Source organism: Megascapheus bottae, chromosome 2 (assembly GCF_031878675.1).
Source record: "Megascapheus bottae isolate mThoBot1 chromosome 2, mThoBot2.hap1, whole genome shotgun sequence".
Lineage (NCBI taxonomy): Eukaryota > Metazoa > Chordata > Mammalia > Rodentia > Geomyidae > Megascapheus > Megascapheus bottae.
In genome coordinates, this window is record NC_143510.1 from 44,521,422 (window position 1) to 44,543,686 (window position 22,265).

General features: G+C 39.8%; 1 protein-coding gene across 1 annotated transcript in view; it reads left to right on the forward strand.

Annotated features, from left to right (window-relative positions):
* Positions 1 to 22,265, forward strand: part of Arid2 (AT-rich interaction domain 2) — a 149,633-nt gene that overhangs the window by 117,222 nt on the left and 10,146 nt on the right. Inside the window, exons 16-19 of the mRNA XM_090324527.1 lie at positions 432 to 3,292; positions 13,888 to 14,036; positions 20,808 to 20,946; positions 21,040 to 21,125. Coding sequence (XP_090180653.1) covers positions 432 to 3,292; positions 13,888 to 14,036; positions 20,808 to 20,946; positions 21,040 to 21,125 — 3,235 coding nt within the window. The remainder of the gene's footprint in view (positions 1 to 431; positions 3,293 to 13,887; positions 14,037 to 20,807; positions 20,947 to 21,039; positions 21,126 to 22,265) is intronic.

Here is a 22,265-nt window from a genome sequence, read left to right on the forward strand (position 1 = left end):
CTCTGCTCAGGCTGGCTTTGAAATCGTCCAGATCTTGAGACTCCTGAGTAGCTAAGATTTCAGGTGTGAGTCGCCAGGGCCAGGGCCAGGGCCCGTTTGTTGAGATAGTGTCTTGCTGTGTGCCCTGCCCAGGATACCTTTTCTGATCCTTAGTCTGAAATTCCAGGTCTGTGCCACTATGCCTAGTTTTTGAGAATGCATATTAATTACTACAACAAGTATAATAAACTGAACAATTAGGAATGTTTAAAATGTATAACTTTGTCTTGTTTTTCCTATAGCTTTCCTTACTTTAGTATTCTACTTATGCTTCAAAGTTGTTGAATGTTAAGATTTCTTAAAAATATTTTCTCTTGTATTAATAAAATCATTGCTACATGGAACTTTCAATCATTTCACTTCGAATTTTGGCTTTTTCCCCATATTCACAGGACTCCCGCATGGATCACAAACTGTAGGAAATCATTTTCAGCGGGCTCCAGTTCCTAACCAATCTTCAAATTTGACGGCAACACAAATGTCTTTTCCAGTACAAGGTGTTCATACTGTGGCACAGACTGTTTCCAGAATTCCACCAAATCCTTCAGTTCATACACACCAGCAACAAAATGCTCCAGTGACTGTCATTCAGAATAAAACTCCAATTCCTTGTGAAGTTGTTAAGGCAACAGTAATCCAGAATTCTCTACCCCAAACAGCAGTTCCTGTGAGCATTGCTGTAGGAGGGGGAGCTGTGCAGAGTTCTGTGGTTCAGAACCACAGTACCGTGCCACAGCCAGTTACAGTTATGAATTCTCAGACATTGCTTCACCATCCACCTGTAATTCCACAACCATCTTCATTACACACAGTGGTGCCAGGACAGATTCCTTCGGGCACTCCTGTTACAGTGATTCAGCAAACTGTCCCACAGAGTCATATATTTGGCAGAGTACAGAACATACCAGCATGTACGTCTACAGTTTCCCAAGGTCAACAGTTAATCACCACATCACCGCAACCTGTGCAACCATCATCTCAGCAGGCATCAGCTGGTAGCCAGCCACAAGACACTGTTATCATAACACCTCCACAGTACGTAACAACTTCTGCATCCAATATTGTCTCTGCAACTTCTGTACAGAATTTTCAGGTAGCTACAGGGCAAATGGTTACTATTGCTGGTGTTCCCAGTCCACAGCCGTCAAGGGTAGGATTCCAGAACATTGCACCAAAACCCCTCCCTTCCCAACAAGTTTCATCCACAGTGGTCCAGCAGCCCATTCAACAACCACAGCAGCCAACCCAGCAGAGTGTAGTGATCGTAAGCCAGCCAGCACAACAAGGTCAAACATATGCACCAGCTATTCACCAAATAGTTCTTGCTAACCCAGCAGCTCTGCCCACTGGCCAGACGGTTCAGTTAACTGGACAACCAAACATAACTCCCTCTTCCTCCCCGTCGCCAGTCCCAGCTACGAATAACCAAGGCCCTACTGCCATGCCTTCTTCGTCCACTCCTCAGTCACAGGGCCCACCCCCTACGGTCAGTCAGATGCTATCTGTGAAAAGACAGCAGCAGCAGCAGCATTCACCAGCACCGCCACCCCAGCAGGTCCAGGTCCAAGTTCAGCAGCCACCACAAGTACAAATGCAAGTTCAACCTCAGCAAACAAATGCTGGGGTTGGTCAGCCAGCCTCGAGTGAGTCGAGTCTGATCAAACAGCTGCTGCTTCCAAAGCGAGGCCCTTCCACCCCGGGTGGGAAGCTGATCCTCCCCGCTCCGCAGATCCCGCCCCCCAATAATGCCAGAGCGCCCAGCCCTCAGGTGGTCTATCAGGTGGCCAATAACCAGGCAGCTGGCTTTGGAGTACAGGGGCAGCCTCCGGCTCAGCAGCTCTTGGTTGGACAGCAAAACGTTCAGTTGGTCCAAAGTGGGATGCCATCCACAGGGGGAGTACAGACTGTGCCCATTTCAAACTTACAAATACTGCCAGGCCCACTGATCTCCAATAGCCCAGCAACCATTTTCCAAGGAACTTCTGGCAACCAGGTAACCATAACAGTTGTGCCAAATACGAGTTTTGCAACTGCAACTGTGAGTCAGGGAAATGCAACTCAGCTCATTGCTCCAGCAGGTCTCACCGTGAGCGGAACCCAGGCAGGAGTTGGACTTCAGGTGCAAACGCTTCCAGCCACTCAAGCGTCTCCCGCTGGACAATCATCGTGTACCATTGCTACTCCCCCATTCAAAGGTGACAAAATAATTTGCCAAAAGGAGGAGGAGGCAAAGGAAGCCACAGGTTTACATATTCATGAACGTAAAATTGAAGTTATGGAGAACCCGTCATGCCGACGAGGAGCCATAAACACCAGCAACGGGGATTCAAAAGAAAGTGAAATGCAGGTGGGAAGTCTTTTAAATGGGAAAAAGTACAGTGACTCAAGTCTACCTCCTTCAAACTCAGGGAAAACTCAGAGTGAGGTTAATCAGTGCTCACTCATCAGTAACGGCCCATCGCTAGAACTTGGTGAGAATGGAGCATCTGGGAAACAGAATTCGGAACAAATGGACATGCAGGATATCAAAAGTGACTTGAAAAAGCCTCTCGTTAATGGAATCTGTGATTTTGATAAAGGAGATGGTTCTCATTTAAGCAAAAGCATTCCAAATCACAAAACTTCCAATCATGTAGGAAATGGTGAGATCTCTCCAGTGGAGTCACAAGGAACTTTAGATGCCACTCAGCAAGATACTGCCAAAGGTGATCAACTAGAAAGAATTTCTAACGGACCTGTATTGACTTTGGCTGGTTCTCCATCTCTGAGCAGTATACAGGAAGCCTCGAGTGTGGCCGCACAGCAATTTAGTGGTACTGATTTGCCTAATGGACCTTTAGCTTCAAGTTTGAATTCAGATGTGCCTCAGCAACGCCCAAGTGTAGTTGTCTCACCACATTCTACAACCTCTGTTATACAGGGGCATCAAATCATAGCCGTTCCCCACTCAGGATCAAGAGTGCCCCATTCGGCCCCATCATCTGATGCGCGGTCTACAAATGGCACAGCAGAATGCAAAGCCGCAAAGAGGCCAGCAGAGGAGAGTGATAGGGAAACAGTAACAGGAATTCCAAACAAAGTAGGAGTGAGAATTGTTACAATCAGTGACCCCAACAATGCCGGCTGCAGTGCAACCATGGTTGCTGTACCGGCAGGAGCAGATCCAAGCACTGTAGCTAAAGTAGCAATAGAAAGTGCTGTTCAGCAAAAGCAGCAGCATCCGCCACCCTACATGCAGAACGCGGTCCCCCAGGTACGTCACTCCACCGCTCTGTTTCTCTTGTCAGAAGATTCTGAGCTGTAAATAGGAATGGGTACTGTTCTGTATTTCACCTTGAAGTTACTGTGACTGCTTACTGATTACTGAGACTTCTGTCTTCCCTGTTTTTATATTTAACAGTTTTCAGTTGTTAGCTTTATGGTTTAAAACTAATTCCAGTTTTGTTATGGTGTAGGAGTGGCTAATTAACATCGTTTGAATAATTTTTAACAATGTAACCCCATTTTCAAGGGGACTTCCTTTAGCAAGACTTCAGATGGGAATCTCTGTATGTGTTTTTGTGGCTTTTAACAGGCTTTGGTGTGAACTCTATAAGTACGTTATATTTATAGGATTTTAATTAGTTCTCTATCTTTTTTGTTCGTTTTTCCTTCCATGGTACTGGGGATTAAACCCAAGGCCAGGAGCATGCTAGCAAGCTTTCTTCTTTAAGCATTACTTGGGTTGGGAAAGTGGCTTGGTGGTAGAGTGCTTGCCTAGCATTCATGAAACCCTGGGTTCTATTCCTCATTACCACATAAACAGAAAAGACTGGAAGTGGTGCTGTGGCTCCAGTGGTAGAGTGCTAGCCTTGAGCAAAAGAAGCTCAGGGACAGTCCCCAGGCCCTGAAGTCAAGCCCCAGGACTGGCCAAAAAAAAAAAAAAAAAAAGTTACTTAAAATTTATTTGTTTTAGGTTATCTTAATCCTTTGTTCTATCATATTCTGATTTCCCTTTTTTATTTTCTGTTGTCCCATCTGTATATTCTGGTAGTATACAAAAGTATTTTGTAGGATCCATTCTACTAAATTGAGGATGCAGTAAACCAGTAGAGATTTAAGGACAGCGTCTGACATGCCATTTCCATGGAAGTCCTAGGCCCACTTCACAGTTACTATGCAAAGTGCAGTGGCTCACGTCTGTAATCCTAGCTACTCAGGAGGCTGAGATCTGAGGATGGAGGTTCAAAGCCAGCCCAGACTCTTATCTCCAGTTAATCACTAGAAAATGGAAAGTGGTGCTGTGGCTCAAGGGGTTGGGTAGTAGCCTTGAGCTGAATAGCTCAGGGAAAACACCCAGGACCAGGGAGTTCAAGCCTCATGACTGATTAAAACTAACAAAAACAGGGCCTGGAGTTTGGCCTAGTGGTTAAAGTGCTTGCCTAGCATGCACGAAGACCCGGGTTCGATTCCTCGATACCACATACATACAAAAAAAAAAAGCCGGAAGTGGTGCTGTGGCTCAAGTGGTAGAGCTCTAGCCTTGAGAAAGTCCAAGGACAGTGCTTAGGCCCTGAGCGCCAGCCCAGGACTGGCAAAAAAAAAAAAAAAAAAAAAAAAAAAAAAAAAGAGAGAGAGAGAAAGTCCAAGGACAGTGCTCAGGCCCTGAGCCCAAGCCCAGGACTGGCAAAGAAAAAAAAAAAAAAATAACAAAAACAAAAACAACAGTCACTAACAAGTGTTTGCCCATCACTTGCCTCTGACTCTGTCTGCTAACTAGAAGGTCAAGACTGTTGCCAACTCTGCTAGCACTCTTCTGGCCTGCATTGCTTCTTTATGCTTATGGAAATCATAGCAGATGTATACTTTTTATTGTGATTAATAGAAGGGTTACATTAAATTCACCAGATAGAGGGTATATTACTTCACATACATTGATACCCTTTCTCATGTCTTGGGATGTATGGACTTTTATTGAAATTAGACCCAATCTTGGTCTGGATGTCAGCAAAATGCAAGATGCAAAAACAAAGTGACAATTATCTTGCTCCAAGCCAGTTTTTGTTTTTGATTTTTCACCAGCATGTGTCTGTCTTCATATTAATTAATGGCCACAGGCAGACTGCTCTGGGGCATAATGAAATTGCTGTTTATACGTTCACATTGCATAGATCTATTTTAAGCTAAAGTGTACATTGCTTCGTGGGTACTATGTAATACTGAGTGATTGGTAGAAAACATCAAATCATTTTACTCAAATTGTTTCACAAGCTGTTTTCACTTACATAGTTCGGTGAAGTTGGGGTTGAGTTTATGGTTTTCTTGTGTTTTGTCTAAATTGTGTTTTCTGTCACCCCACATTCCCCTTAGAGTCTAATAAAACTCTAAATAATTTCAGTAGATCAAGACAAATGAGAAGAAAGTTCCATTAGTATGGCGTTGTTTCATTGACCCTTATTTTGTGTCCCTAATCTTTTGTGTATATTATATGTGATGATTATATCCAATAATGATGGTTCAATAACAATGAGTAAACAATAATGTTATCTACAATTAAGATTAAACCAGTAACTTTGTACTAAAGCGTTTTCTCATTTAATCCTCAGAGTAGTCCTACTAGGTAAAAATATCATTACTCCTTCAGAGATAAGAGCTAAAGATACTTAATATCTCATCCAAGGTTACTAAATAATAAGGGATGGCACCAAGACTGAGCCCTGAGTATATATGAAATGATGCCTAATGAGCCTAATGCTCTTATTCTACAAGAAATTCTAGAAACCCTTTATTATATTGCAATTTGATTATTTCAATTACTGCATATAGAATATTAGTACTACTAGTTATTTCAGGACATCAGTGTTAGAACTCTTAGCACATTAGTCATACACAGGTAATTTAGGCCATTAAATATATATGTGTGTATATATGTATATTTATAGTTTCTAATCTAAAAAATTAGCATTAAATTATGAATTCTCCTCGAAGAATGTAGATTACTTAGAATAGCTGCATTTTGTCTGCTGGGATGTAGCTCAATGGTACAGCACTTGAATTTCAACCTTGGCTTCACCACAGGAAAAAGAGGAAGTAAGTTTCTTTTCTTTTTTTTTTTTTAAAGAAAAAAAATGGGGGCTGGGAATTTGGCCTAGTGGTTAAAGTGCTTGCCTAGCATGCACGAAGACCCGGGTTCAATTCCTTGGTACCACATATATAGAAAAAGCCGGAAGTGGTGCTGAGGCTCAAGTGGTAGAGTTCTAGCCTTGAGAAAGTCCAAGGACAGTGCTCAGGCTCTGAGCTGAAGCCCAGGACTGGCAAAAAAAAAAAAAAAAAGAAAGAAAAGAAAAGGAAGAAACCTATATTTTTTATTTCTGAAGTCGCTATTTTGCATAGAAAATTTAAAACTCTAAAAAAAAAAAGGGGGGTGTAGCATGTGTGGTAACTGCACAAGTGAACATTGAAAACCTGGATTCATTCTTTTTAAATGCTGCCATGCTGGTTCTGAACTAGGACTAGAACCCAGGACTTCATATATACTAGGCAAATGCTCTACTACTGAGCCATATCTCCAAAATCATAAAAACCCAACCCAGGATTCCCTTATCTGGCACTTATACCACAGTGCCTATCACATAATTAGCCCCTTAGTAATGGCACCAGAATATTTTTGTCTTTATGTATAAGATGAAGTAGCTCTATGTTAGATATATGTAATAAATTTTTAAAAAATCAACTTTTGTAGGTGGCAGAAGCTTCTTTTAAAGATTAGAGTGCTAGATCTTCCTAAGAGCCTACTAATAGAAAATCATTTCCAGGCCGGAAGTTTGGCCTAGTGGTAGAGTGCTTGCCTGGCGTGCACTAAGACCCGAGTTCGATTCCTTGGTACCACAACCATAGAAAAAGCCAGAAGCAGTGCTGTGGCTCAAGTGGTAGAGCTCTAGCCTTGAGAAAGCCCAAGGACAGTGCTCAGGTCCTGAATTCAAGCCCGAGGATTGGCAAAAAAAAAAAAAAAATCCACTAATTCTATAAATTTCTTATATATTCTACAAGTTATAGTTTGCACTGGGGCTTAATACTGTTATTATTTGAAGGTATCCAAAATAGACCCATGTCAGTCAGCCAGGGATGAGAAGGAAGCACCTCTCGTAGCACTGATACTTCATTCTTTCTTACTAATTTTGTTCCTCTTAGCATTATTAGGCAGCTGTATTTCACTATAGAAAAATAAAGAGCAAGGTTGAAGACTGTATAAAGTGAATGAAATAACTAGACTTTGCATTTAAATAACATGTAGCTGGGCATTTTATATCAATAAACAAGTTGTGTCTACTTCAAGGCAAATTTATTTATAGCTGTTTGAGTCTGCTGTTTTATGCTAGGTTCATGTGCAATGTAGAATATGACTTCTACATCCCTTTCCTTTTTCCACTGTTTATAAATGAATACCTACTAGAAGCCAAAACAAAACAAAACAAACAAACCTGCCTAAATTAAAATTAAAGCTAAAAATGCATGGGAAATGAAAGAGATTCACAAAACCCCTAAATATTTTTAGTTTTAGCATCATGTGAAACATGTTGGGCATATCTCTGTATATTCATCCCATAATCCAATAACCTTTTTAAGTTCTTATATTTAACACTCATTTAGAGTATTTTATGTTTTGCCTCAGTTCCATGTTCTCAGTTGGCCTGAATGATTATTTGCTTTTATTTTTAGTTTTGCTGTCATTATTGGGGCTTGAATTCAGGACATTGTGTTCTCAATTGGCATTTTTGCTGAAGGCTGGCCCTTTACCATTTGAGCTGTATATCTTCTACTGGCTTTTTGCTGGTTAATTGAAGATAAGACTCCCTTGAGGATTTATCTGCAAGTACTGACTTAGAGCCATGATCCTCAGCTCAGCCAACTGAGTTGCTAGGATCATAGGTGTGAGCTACTACCTAGCTCCCTGAATCACTTTCTTGATTTGGCTTTAATATTAGTATCTTTTTTGGCATTAATATTAGTATCCTCCTCCCAGCTCTATCCATCTCTCTATATTTTAATGTTAGTCCTAGGCCTTGAATTCAAGTATGGACACTGTCCCTGAGCTTTTTTGCCTAAGGGTAGCACTCTACTAGTTAAGCTTATAGCTACCCTACTGTCTTTTTGGTGATTTGGGGATGAGAGTCTCGAGGGCTTTCCCGCACAGATGACTTTAAACTGCACTCCTCAGATGTCAGCCTCCTAAGTAGCTAGGATCACAGGTATGAGCCATATTAGTATGTTTGATTTCTTCCTGTCTTCAGTAAGCAGATTGAGCAATTTACTGATTATAAAGGGAATCTGTAATCTCAAAAGGGCAGTGTTCAATCATAGGCCATAGGAAATTTTAGCAGAAGCCACAAGAATAAAATTTTAATATTTTAAGACTCTGTTGCTGAGCTTTGCAGATCACTGGCACATTGTAATAACTAAGAAAGACATTGCCACTAAACATTTGTTTGTATTTCTTGTTGTTACATTTGTTTGTATTTCTTTGTGTTCCTATAAAATAGGATAAGTATATATTTACTATCTAGATTTGTACTCAATAGGAGGAAAAAACTTGGTAGAGATTGAATAGCCTTATCCAAAATACTTGGCAATCCGAAGTGTTTCAGATGTTAACCTGCTTTCCCATTTTGGAATATTTGCATAATGAGATTGAGTCTAAGATTCATATTTAAATATAAAATTCATGTATACCTAATGCATACCACAGGTAATATTGTACAATACCTTAATAATTTTTGCATAGGAAAAACTGCTTGTAGAATTCTGTTGGCCCTCAAAAATTTGGGGGTTTTGGACTAAGTGAATTTTTCAAATTTTTGGAGTAGGGATGTATTTAAAGACATGTCAAGAAGCCGGGTACTGGTGGCTCATGCCTGTACTCGTGGCTACGCTTCCAGAGGCTAACGTGTCATGAGTGAGCAAACCAAGAAGTGTTCAAGCCCTAGTACTGACAGGAATACATGTGTACACACACACACACACACACACACACACACACACACACACGCACACGCACACACACACGTAGAATGTACAAATAAAACAGTCAACACAAATGGGGACCTGGTGGTGCTGTCAGTGTTAGGTGCTATAGGATCCACATACCACCTGTCTGAAAGTTAGGTTCCCATGCTCGCAGATATTTCCCCATCGCTCCACCATGTCTGTACATTTTGATTAAGTATAATCCCTGGCTTTGATTTTTTTTGCTACTTGAGCAATGCTTCCATTTCCAAGATAAGATTCTTGAGTTTCTGTCTACACAGGATTCTGTCTACAATCCTCCGATCTCTGCCTTTTGAGTAACTAGGGTAGTGGGTCTGAGCCATAAGCAAAGCTCATATCTTTTTCTTGAGTCAGGGTCTCACTAAATGGTCTGAGCTGGCCTTTAACTCTCAATCTCAGCCTTCTGGGAGCTAGGGTGATCCCACATAGAGTAAACCTAATTCTTGTTCCTTGCAGTGTTTTGAAAATATTTCTCGCACTTCACCTTGGCTGTAGGTGTCCTCATGCCTGCCTCCTTCACCAGTCATTTGCTTGACTGGCTCCACTCTAGCGTTTAAACTGTAGTTAGAATTGAGCACAGTAGTTCATTACTACTAAATTTCTTTCCGTAAGACTAGATTATGCCTGTGGTTTTCCAAGACATTGTGTTTTAAACTTTTTTAGTCTTTTGGGCTTTCTCAAGGCTAGAGCTCTACTACTTGAGCCACAGCACCACTTCTGGCTTTTTCTGTCTATGTGATACGAAGGAATTGAATCCAGGTCTTCATGCATGCTAGGCAAGCACACTACCACTAGGCCAAACTCTTGACCCCCTTATTCCTGTTTTGTTTTGTTTTTTTTTTTTTTGCCAGTCCTGTGCTTGAGCCTAGTGCCTGAGCACTGTCCTTGGGCTTTCTCAAGGCTGGAGCTCTACCACTTGAGCTTCAGCACCACTTCTGGCTTTTTTTTTTTTAATGTATGTGGTACCAAGGAATCAAACCCGAGTCTTCATCCATTCTAGGCATGCACTCTACCACTAAGCCAAACTACTGTCCCTATTCCTGTTCTTAAAGTTCAGTATTAGTAAGGTTTTTAAAAGATCAATTCAGAGTATTATCTGAAGTACCAGTCTTGAAAAGATTATAAATTTTCTTAACAATTCTATAAGATTATAAAGTGGATTGATAAAAAGCAGTGTTTTCTCCCCAAAACATGAACTATAACCTATGCTAACATTTTTAGTTAATTTTTATTCCAAAAAAAAAAACCCACACAATTCTTTTCTATCCTTTGTGTAGTTTTACGTATCTATCCACTGAAATTATGCCTTTCCATCTTGATTTTTTTAACTTGTAATTTGAAAAATATTTAATTCTTAGTAAAATAAAACTTTGATATAAAATAATACTGATACTCAGTTTATGATCAGTGTTCTTCCAGTTATCCCTTAAAATGTTTTGTTTCATGTGTCAGTAGTAGGACCTTGTGCTCTTGCTTGGGTTTTTTACTCAAGGCTGGTGCTCTACCACTTAACTTACAGCTTCACTGCTTTTTGGTAGTTGGAAATAAGAGTCTCACAGACTTTCCTACCCAGGCTGCCTTTGAAATTTGATCCTCAGAGCTCAGCTTCCTGAAAAGTTAGGATTGTAATTGTGAGGGAGCCCTGCTTTTTTGTTTTTTTTGTTTTATTTTGTTTAAACTTAAGGCCTGCATGCTGTCCCGAAGGGTTTTTTTTTTGGTTAAAGGCTAGTACTCTATCTCCTAAGCCACAGCTCCACTTCCATCTTTTTGGTGACTAATGGGAGTCATGGACTTTTCCTGCCTGGGCTGGCTTCCAGTTGTGATTCTCAGATCTTAGCCTTTTGACTGAGTAGCTAAGATTAAAGGCATGTTCCACCAGCACTCAGCTTTAATTTGTTTTTAATTGAAAAGTCTAGATTTATGACAGTCACCTTTGCTACATATAGTTTGCTAACATTTGGGATTAAAATAATGTGATTCTCTGTAATAAATTTTCAGTCACATAAATAAGAGTGCCATGATTACAAAAGCCACAACCCTTCCCTTCTCCAAAACCCGGAAAACCAGCTAGCAACTGTGTGTCTGTGTGCGTGTGTGTGTGTGCGCGCGCGCGCTGTTATAAACTGGCCATAGCAACACAAGCACACATATATAATCCCAGTACTACAGAGTCAGAAGCAAGAGAATCATGAGTTTCAAGCCACTTTTGGCTCCACAGTGGTTTTGAGGCCAGCTTGAGCTTGCAGAGTTCCTTGGCTCAAAAAACTCCAAAAATGCATAAACAAAAATATGACTATTAGGGCATGGCTCTAGTGGTAGAGCACTTGTGAGGACCCATGCTCAAGTTCCAGTAATACTCCCCCCCACCCAAAAAAAAGGTAAGTCTAATTTATAAATAGAACACTTCCAGGACAATGAGGCACTTAGCTGGTAGTATTGGAGAGAACCAAAAGTTTTATTCAGAGGAATTTGATAACTTTGACAAGTATATTCTTTAATTAAAATACCAGGTATATGTGTAGCTCCTTACTCATTTTAAAAGATAACTGGAGAGCATTGATCGAGTTTGTATTGAGCTGGAAGTGATCCTCTGGGTGCTTGTCGCTTATTAGAATGCCCTATGTCTGTATGCTGTAATCAGTATTTATTTACTTATTTATTGCCAGTCCTGGGCTTAAGTTCAGGGCCTGAGCACTGTCCTTGGATTTTTCTCAAGGCTAGAACTCTACCACTTGAGCCTCAGCACCACTTCTGGCTTTTTCTAAGTATGTGGTACCGAGGAATCGAACCCGGGTCTTTGTGCATGCTAGGCAAGCACACTACCACTGGGCTAAACTCCCGGCCCTGTAATCAGTATTTTAAAGAAGCAGTTTAACTAGTTTTGGGGGATTCACTGTTGTTGTTTGTTTTTTTTGTTATTGTTCTCATGTTATTCAGAGAGGTGTTTCATTACATTAGTATATTTGTCTGTTTTGTCTTTTAATTTCACTTTCTCAGCAGCTTTAACTTAGTGTTTGCCCACCTTTTCCAGTGTTACCTTCCTTATAAATGAACAAACATATACCATGTTTCCCCAAAGCTTTAATTAGCTGCCTTTAAGCAATTCTTGAAAATGATGTTACCATGTCTTCATGAAACTAAATAATTCCTTTGAAATATCTCAAAGGTTGGTTTGTTTTTGGGTTTTTTGGGTTTTTGGGGGGTTTTTTTTTGCCAGTCCTGGACTTGGGCTCAGGGTCTGAGCACTGTCCTTGGATTTTCTCAAGGCTAGAACTCTACCACTTGAGCCACAGCACCACTTCTGGCTTTTTTTTTTTCTTTTTTTTCTATGTATGTGGTACTGAGGAATTGAACCTGGGTCTTCCTACATGCTAGGCAAGGGCACTCTACCAGTAGGCCAAACTCCAGGCCCCCAAAGTTATGTTACTTTTGAAAGTTGATTTAACCTATATTGTCCATATTAGCGGTATTCAGATATAAAAGGATAAGATGTGGGAGGGAGGGAACTATTGTGACCCACATGTTGGTACAGTCTGTATTCCCAGCACTTCCGAGGTTGAGGTACAAGGATTTTAAGTTGAAGGCTATCATGGACCACATAGTATAATCTTACTCTCCCTCTCCTCCTCGACCCCCCTCTACCCCCACCAAAAAACAGAAAAGTCTAAAACCATGCATAAGTTATGTTAAACGGATTTTCAAACTACAAATAGAATCCATTTATGAGTATTATCCATCAAAAGCTCTAACTAAGGTGAGTGTTATAGTGTGCACACGTGTAATCCCAGCTCTAGGGAGACAGAGGCAGGAGGATTTTTAGTTTGTGGATAGCCTGAGTTGTATGGCATGGCTAAGACCAGGCTAGAGCTATAGAGCAAGAGCTTGTCTCAACAAACAAACACACAAACAAAAAATAGTCAAAAGTGGACTGTAGCTAGGTAAAGAGCTTGTCTAATATGTTTAATTCCAGAACTGCCTAAAAATAAAATGTTTAGACATTTTACTGCAAATTACTATGATGTTCTACTTACAGCTATAACAATGTGAGGGTGGAGATATGTGCTGGTTACCAAGGGCTTGAACTGGGGGTTTTAAGTTCTTGCCCTACTTTCTTGCTCATAGTTAACACTGTACCACTTGAGCCACTCCTCCACACCAGCATTTACCTGGCTAATTGGAAATGTAATCTGACCTGACTGAGCTGTTTTTTTTGGGTGGGGGGGGCAGGTCATGGGGCTTGAACTCTGGGCATAGGCTCTGTCCCTGAGCTCTTCACCTCAAGGCTACCACCCTACCTTAGAGCCTAGCCCCACTTCCTGTTTTCTAGAGGTTAATTGGAGATAAGAGTCTCAGGTCCTTTTGTGCCCCGGCTGGCTTTAACCTTGATCCTCAGATTTCAGCCTCCTGAGTAGTTAGGATTACAGGCATGAGCCACTGTGTTGGCTTCTGAACTGGCTTTGAACCACAATCCTCCAGGTCTCAGCCTCCTGAGTAGCTAAGATTCTAGGCGTGAGCCACTGGTGTCAGGTTTGATTATAGCTGTCATTATAATCAACTGGAATTTTATGCCAATCCTCTGCCATATTATAGAAGGCATGCCAAAGGCAGGACAGTTGTGTGGATTTGATAATAGTCACAATAATATATAATCTTCCTTCTGTGGCTCCATATTAACTGAAAATCCATACTGAAATATTTTGAAGAAAATTAACTTAAAATTGTAAAATGTAAATTGTATAGCTATTATAATCAAACTCATAAGACTGTAGTATGAAATATTGCTTTCAGTATCATGTCACACACTTGGTCTTTGCTTTTTCACAGAACACTCCTGTGCCACCGTCACCAGCTGTGCATGTGCAGGGCCAACCTAGCAGTTCTCAGCCGTCCCCACTCAATGCATCCAGTCAACATGCAGAGTCCATGAGAAAACCTGGCCAGAACTTCATGTGTCTGTGGCAGTCTTGTAAAAAGTAAATGACAGTTTTATTTGATATGCAAACGTATTCTTTGGTTTAGAATGCTTTCATATTTAAGTATTTTGTGATGTATAGTTTCATGAAAATTTCTTTTGATGCCACTTTTAGCAAAACTGTTTTGTGATCTAATGGCATTTTTAGCTAGGAATTTTATATTAATGATAGTAAGAACCTCATTGGTTGTTAGAGAATGTACTTTGAAGTTAGGAAATTATGTATTTGGCTGAAAAAGAGATGAAGTTTTAAATGTGACTTGAACTTATTGGCAGGTATGGAATTTTCCTGGAGTAGAAGTTTAGAGGTAATAATCTTGTAGAGAATGACTGACTTGTCTTAAATTTATGTGTGAGATATTTATTCAAGGGAAATTGCAAAAAGAGCCATTCTAGCTCCATTTAATAACTCTGAGACATTGTGACTCTTACCTCAATAGAATATATTCATGTCAAACATGACATTTCAATTATTTGTTTTATTATAGACAATTATATTGCATCATAAACTTTATGAATAGATTTGTGATTGGCCTAAAGATTACTAGTAGTATACAAAATGTCTTCAGGATGGTGGTTTATCAAACTTTGCATTTCAACTCAATCATGGGGTCATGACATCATTTTAGTATGTTGTGACCACTAGATTCTTTTCCAATAAAAAAAGGATAAAATACAGACACCACCCACCACCATTATGTTAGTAAGAGTAAGTATTGGCTCTAATCATATGTGCATAAAATACATGTATGAATATATATTTGGTCATAATGTATAACCTGTGTCACAGAAGTTCTTTAGCTGTCTCTCATTATTTCTCCATTGATTTTCTAAATTAACCCTCAATTTCTTTTTTTTTTAATTGTCAGGATAATGTATAGAGGGGTTACAGTTACATTTGTCAGGTAGTAGATGTATTACTTCTCTCACAGTGATACCCCTTCTCATGGTTTTGTCCCCTTTTTTGTTCCCCCACCCTCTCCCAATCATCTTGTTTTTTTCCCCCTTCCCTTCCCTGTTTCAAATAAACAAACTTATGTACTTTATACCAGGTAACAAAGCCAGATACAGTAACAACATGAGATTAACCACAAGAGCAAAAAAAGAGAAGAGAAATAACATAGTACATTAAGAACAACAATCATACAAGATAAAGCTCTTGTTTCCATATTCTAGGGATCCTTTCATTTAGTCTCATCCTATATGACCTTATGTACCTAGGTTTTGAGCTATTGTTATCCTCTGCTAGGAGAGTCCTAGATGTGTACTAATTATTACAAATGAGGGAAACCATTGAGCCTATGTTCCTTTGGGTCTGGTTTACTTCACTTAATATGATTTTTTCCAAGTCTTTCCATTTCCTCATGAGTGGGGCAATGCCATTCTTTCTGATGGAAGCATAGAATTCCATTGTGTATAAGTATCACATCTTCTTGATCCAGTCTTCTACTGATGGGTAACTGGGTTGGTTCCATATCTCGCTATGGTAAATAGTGCTGCAGTGAACATGGTTATGTTAATAGCTTTAGTATGTCCTTGTTTCTGGACATTTGGGTAAGTGCCAAGGAGTAGGATTGCTGTTAATATTCAATTTCTCTCATTTATTTACTTATTTTTTTAAATTTTGTATCTGTGGGGCTGGAGAAGGAATTTGTGGCCTTGTACCTGTTAAGGAAGCACTCTTATCACTGAGCTGCACCCCAGCCTTCTTTCCTGGTTTCATTTTAGTGTATGTTGTAAATTAATCTGAAAATTCATTAGTTCCCTTTCTTTTATTATCCTCAATTTCCTTCCTTCCTTCCTTCCTTCCTTCCTTCCTTCCTTCCTTCCTTCCTTCCTTCCTTCCTTCCTCTCTTCCCTTCTTCCCCTTTCCTCTTGAACTCAAAATCTCTGGCTTCCAAGGCGGACACCTTACCATTTTCTCCACACATTCCTACCTTCTTACTTTTCAGATAGCATCTCACTTTTCATGCCCAGGCCAGCATGAACTTCTACCCTCCAGTACTTTACTCAGTATTCTTAGATTACATCTCTCTACCCAGATTTTCATTTCTTGAGATGGGATCTTAATAATTTTCTTTAAACTACTTTAGAATGAGAAGTGTAACTGCTTTAGATGAGGTTCTTACAATATATAGAAAAAAAAATACAACAGGTTGTAATCTAATTGTGACCCTGTGGTGCCTGCTTTAATGATGCATTTGGTCCATTCCAAGTAAACCTGAACAAGGCTTCTTAGAACTTACTTTTTTCAAGCCATAGTTTATAAGTGGTCCCTTGCTAATAGATTCATTCAGATTCTGAAAATATTTATTAAGCAGAATATGGAAGCCCCAGGTGCTAGGAGCTACAAATATGGAGCTAAGTTCCAACCCACAGTGAGATTGGTCACATTCCAAGTTCAGACAGCTGACTGTGTGCTCTCTTCCGCTCATGGAATTAAAAGCAGTTTGGGAAATATAATTAGTCTGGATTATAACAACACTTGCTACATAGTCTCGTAGTTATAATTCCCCATCTCTGTTTAACTGAGTTACTGCTTGTTACATCACGTGTCAGCAAGTTCTGTTTTTTTATTCAACTCTAAATATGTAAATCTGAAACATAGGGAGCCACTCTTCAGGTGTCTCAGCATACCATGTTTACATGCTCTGCAGCACATTACTGTTCACTCCACACAATATTACACATTCTTCACATAGCCAGTCTTTGTATTCTCCAATGACTGTTTGTTCATTTAGACCCTGATTTGGAATTCAAAATTCAAATACTACCTCTAGACGATGAAGTTGCAAATCCACTTGGACCTGCAGATTATGTCTCCACTATGGTTGTCCTCCCTAATTTTATTTTGGTTAGAAAAAAACAGATAATTTATGCCATAGAACATCACAGTATGGATTTGTTACTCACACCCTGTTTACCTAGAGTTTGCTTCAGATGTTTGATCAAATTCTGCTTTGATTTTTATGAAGACCTCTTTCATCAAGAGAGAGACACTCCCTCATCTCTTTCTGTGATGTAAACAGACATTGAAACTCAGTCAGTGCCTAGAGCATTATTCCTTTAAGCACTGAGAAGTGTAAAAGGACCTCTTAGTAAGTATTTGGAATTCTCACAGAGTTCCTAGAGGAAAGGCAAAATGGATGCTTATTTCTCTCATTTATCAGTATTCATAGTAATGAGTTGTTCACTATCTCTCTGAAGATGGTCCTGAGGTTTGGTCATTTTACTTGTGGTATCATGATCAGAACCCATTGTAGTTATCGCAATAACCCCTTGGGATATTGTAATTGTGCTATTCTGGGCTGGTAAAAGCAGTTTAAAGCCCATTCTGAAGTCTGTCTGTGATCCAGATAGATAGATAGATAGATAGATAGATAGATAGATAGATAGATAGATAGTTTTCTGTTACACAAGATGGTCCGTTAATTTTGTTGTCTGTTTCTATTTATATCATTTATTTCATATTGTTCCTGCCCCACAGCTGAAATCAGCTTTTTCCAGGGGCCCCCTGTTGTTTTTAATTAACTAAATTTGCTGGTTTTGGGCTTGAACTCAGGGCCTGGGTGCTATCCCTGAGCTTCTTTTGCTCAAGGCCAGCATTCTACCACTCAAGCCACAGCATCACTTCCAGCCTTTTCTCTGTATATGGTAATGAGGAATTGAACCCAGGGCTTTATGCATGCTAGGCAAGCACTCTACTACTAAGCCACATTTCCAGTCTACCCCTAGTTTTTTACAATGTAAATATTTAATCTATTGGTAAACAGATCTGGTTATTCTTTGACAGGATTTCTCTTGAATGCATTTATTTCCATAATATGCAATGTTTCTATACTGTAATTTTGTTTGATATTATCTAATTTTAATGTATAGTTTGGTTTTGGTTTTATTATTTGTTATTACCAATAAGTAGCTATTTTCAACAAATACTCAGTTACAAACATTTAAATTGGAAGTTGCTAGGTCAGGAAGTATACATGTTTCTTATTCTTAAATAAATTGAGAGAGAGCCAGGTGCTTGTGGCCCACCACACCTGTAATCCTAGCTACTCAGGATACTAGGATCTAAGGATCACAGTTCAAAGCCAACCAGGGCAGAAAAGTCTGCAAGACTTTTTTTTTTTTTTTTTTTTTTAAAGCTGGTCCCAGGGCTTGAACTCAGGCCTGGGCACTGTCCTTGGACTTTCTCAAGGCCAGCACTCTACCACTTGAGCCACCTTCTGTTTGTGGTACCAAGGAATCGAACCCAGGGTTTCGTTCATGTTATACAAGCATCCTATCATTAGGCCAGACTCCTGGCCCCTCCATAAGACTCTTCATTTCCAATTAAGCACTCAAAAAACTGGAAGTGGAGCTGTGGCTCAAAGTGGTAGAGCACTAGCCTTGAGCAAAAGAGCTTAGGGACAGCGCCTAGGCCCTGAATTCAAGCCTGACAACAGACAGTTGGTAGGTAGATTGGTTGGTAGAGAGATAGATAGATTAGATAGATAGACAGACGGATGGACAGACAGACAGACAGACTATCCAAAAATGTTAACATGAATTTCTAGAAATGTATGAAAATATTTGTTTTTCTAATAGCTAGGACTATAAAAACTAGGAAAGGTTTTGTCACATAAAATTCCAAAAAGACCTCTTCCATTTTTATTGTTTGTGTAGAAATAAAAAAATAGACATTTTAGAATAGTTTTTAGCTGATAGCAAAATTTCATGGAAAGTATAGAGATAGATAGATATCTTACTCTCAACTGTACAATCTTCAGTACTTACCAACATTGTCTTGTAGTATTGTATTATAATTGATGAATATAGTAATCGGGTCTTATTTTCTCTTTATTTTTTTGCCAGTCCTAGGGCTTGAAACTCAGGGCCTGAGTGCCATCTCTGAGCTTTTGTGCTCAAGGCTAGCATTCTTCCACTTGTCTCGCAGCTTCACTTTCTTTCAGCTTCTGGATGGCTAATTGCCAAAAAGTCTATGGACTTTCCTGCCTGGGCTGGCTTTGAACTGCTATTCTCAGATCTCAGCCTCCTGAGTAGCTAGGATTGATGATTACAGGTGTTTGCCACCAATACCTGGCTAGAAATTGTTTTTTTAATTTACAAATTCAAGCTTGTGTACAAGAGATGATAAGATGGAAAATAAGGTTTTTCTATAAAACTTAGCCAAAGCTAAGTTTGAAGCAACTTTTAACAACAAGTATTTTCTTTTTTTTTTTTTTTAAGACATTTTAAGCAGGAAAGTTTCAGTTTTCCTCATTAAAGAAGGCAAGCTGGCTGATAAGGACCATCAGTTATCAGTTACAGTTACTGGTTTGTATAATAAAGGTCCAGATGTGTTTATTTATCATGAAAAAATTATGAGTACTGACATTTAAGAGATATTGCAAAATTTACAGTGTCCCAGTTTTAGTTTCACAGTAGAATTTTGGTAGCTACTCCTATCGGTAAATACAAATGTAAATTCAATAGATAATATATAGTTTGTGGAAGTTTTTGCTTGTTTTGTGCCAGACCAAGGGCTTGAGCTCACTGCCTGGGCACTGTCCCTGAGCTCTACCACTTACTGGAGACACAGCTCCACTTGTGGCTTTTTTGGTGGCTTACTGGAGGTAAGAGTCCCATGGACGTTCCTGCGTAGACTTGCTTCAAATAGGGATTCCCAGAGCTCAGCCTCCTAATAAGATTACAGGCGTGAGCCACTGATGATAAGCTTTGTTTCTAGTATTCTTTCATAATTCAACATTTACTTCTCTGGTTACATTTTATCTTAAATATTGATCATTTTCTGAAAAAATTAATCTGAAACATTGGCATAGACATGTTTATTTGATAGCCATAAAAAATCAGCTCAAGATATCTCCACTATAAAATTTATGAAGGCACTTTCTGCACACATATTTGTGTTACTCATTAAAACATTCTTTGCTGGATTCTGGTTTTGCTTCTCATTGTCTAGCTAAAAAAGTTGAATGGTATTTGATCTTAGTAATTTGTCCTTTGTCATTCACCCATTCAGACACTTGCATTAGTGGTAAACCCAATGAATAGGATGTAATATTGGAGGAATGGCAGATGTGGCTTCTTAAATAGGAGTGGAAATATAAACATGGACTCAACTAAAATACAGATTGGCCAGAATGTGCTGATTACAATGTTAGGCTGGGTGTGTTAAAGTAGTAATATGTCTATAAAACCTAGTAAATGCTTGAGCAATGTCTTAAAGTACACTTGAGTGTGGTGTTTGTTTATAAGATAATGTTCTATTGTATTTAAAAGTAGTTATTTTCAAGAGATTCCAAGTCAACCTTCAGTAAAGTAGGGAATTAGGTATGAAGGATAGTCACCTTAAGGAAGTAACCACAAGTCTTCAGCATGGTTGAATAATTCAATTTGGAAATAGAAAGTGAGAATTTTTCAGAATGTGATATGATGAATTGAATTAGAAATAGCTTTGCCTTAATCTACTTTATAAACCTTGCAAAGAGAAATATCACTGGAATCCAGACAGCACAGAACACATTGAAAGACTTCAGAAGGATGAGAATGCAGCTCGGTGCTCGTCACCTGCCCGATTCCCAGCACCCCCACCCCAAAGGTGCTATAGCTTATAAGCAATCACCCCAAAGTTTATACATTCATTCTATGAAGTTGGTGGTACAGCTCTCTAAGGATTTGATTTGGGAAGCTAGCATATCAAATTGATAAGCTTGCATTGAGGATTGTGAGTTCTATGTTCTGAAGAAAATTTCCACTTGTGTATCTGCAGGTGGTTTCAGACGCCCTCACAGGTATTCTACCATGCAGCTACTGAACACGGAGGGAAAGACGTGTACCCAGGGCAGTGTCTTTGGGAAGGCTGTGAGCCTTTCCAGCGACAGCGGTTTTCTTTCATTACACACTTACAGGTACCCCTGCTCACTATGATTTGTTTACTGCCTCATCTGGTTGCCTGAAAGATACTGATATATGCTCTTCCTCCTCCCCCCTTTCTCCAAAAGGATAAGCACTGTTCAAAGGATGCCCTGCTTGCAGGATTAAAACAGGATGAACCAGGACAAGCAGGAAATCAAAAGTCTTCTACCAAGTAAGGGAAATGAGCTTGCTTACTCTTGTATATGGAAAGCGCATGGTCGTCGGGGCTGAGGGTGTAGCTTAGTGGTAGAGGGATGGGGATGGCCTCACACGGCAAGGCCGAGGGGTCCACACCACATATGAGCAAAGCAGTGAAAAAGGAAACTAGAAAAGACTCAGAAAACGTGGAAGGCCGTGTGGCATGCAGCTTTCTCACTACCAAACCTGCATTCCCGTGGCTTGAGACCTTTAGGCCTCAGAAATATGTCGTTTCTAAGGTAATTTTAGCACTAACAGTTCGATTGATTTTACTTTGTAATTGGAAGGGGTGTGTGTGTGTGTGTGTGTGTGTGTGTGTGTGTTTGAGAGAGAGAGAGAGACAGAGAGACAGACAGAGGGAGGGAGGGAGGGAAGGAGGGAGAGAGGGAGGGAAGAAGGGGCATAGTTTTAGAACTTTCACTTTTCCACCTAAGAAGACTGCCAGTCCTCCTCCAGCTGCCCACAGAGCATGTGTACTGCTGGCTGGACAGTTTTCAGGAGTTTGAATCTGTTCTATACACAATTACCTCTACTTCATAAAGAACAGGAGAGTTGTATTGCAATTAGTAAAGATGAAAACAAATTATATGGGGAAAGCGATGGTATGATATAGTGTTTACATAACTCCCATTCCCTGCTAATGGATGATCTAGGCTGGTACTAATTTTTACTCCTAGGTGCTGTTTGAAAATAACCAACAGCTCAAATTGTAAACTATTTTCCTCTTAATAAAAGGTGTGTTTCTTTTTAGTTTTTGTTTTTGTTTTTGTTTTGCCAGTCCTGGCTTGAACTCAGGGTCTGAGCACTGTCCTTGGGCTTTTTCAAAGCTAGAGCTCTACCACTTGAGCCGCAGCACCATTTCTGGCTTTTTCTGTGTGTGGTGCCGAGGAAGGCAAACACTCTACCACTAGGCCAAACTCTGGCCCCCTTCTGTATTTCTTTTATGGCTTACTTTTACTCAGCATAGTAGCTAAAGATGGAGGATGCTTGCACATCTGTGCAGTACCAGTGATGGGTAGGGCTGCGGCAGCTTTTGGGTGGGTGCGTGCTATCCCACCATTCCAGAAGTTGAGGCAGGACGAAAACCAGTGTGAAACCAGCCCCGCCTCTCTAG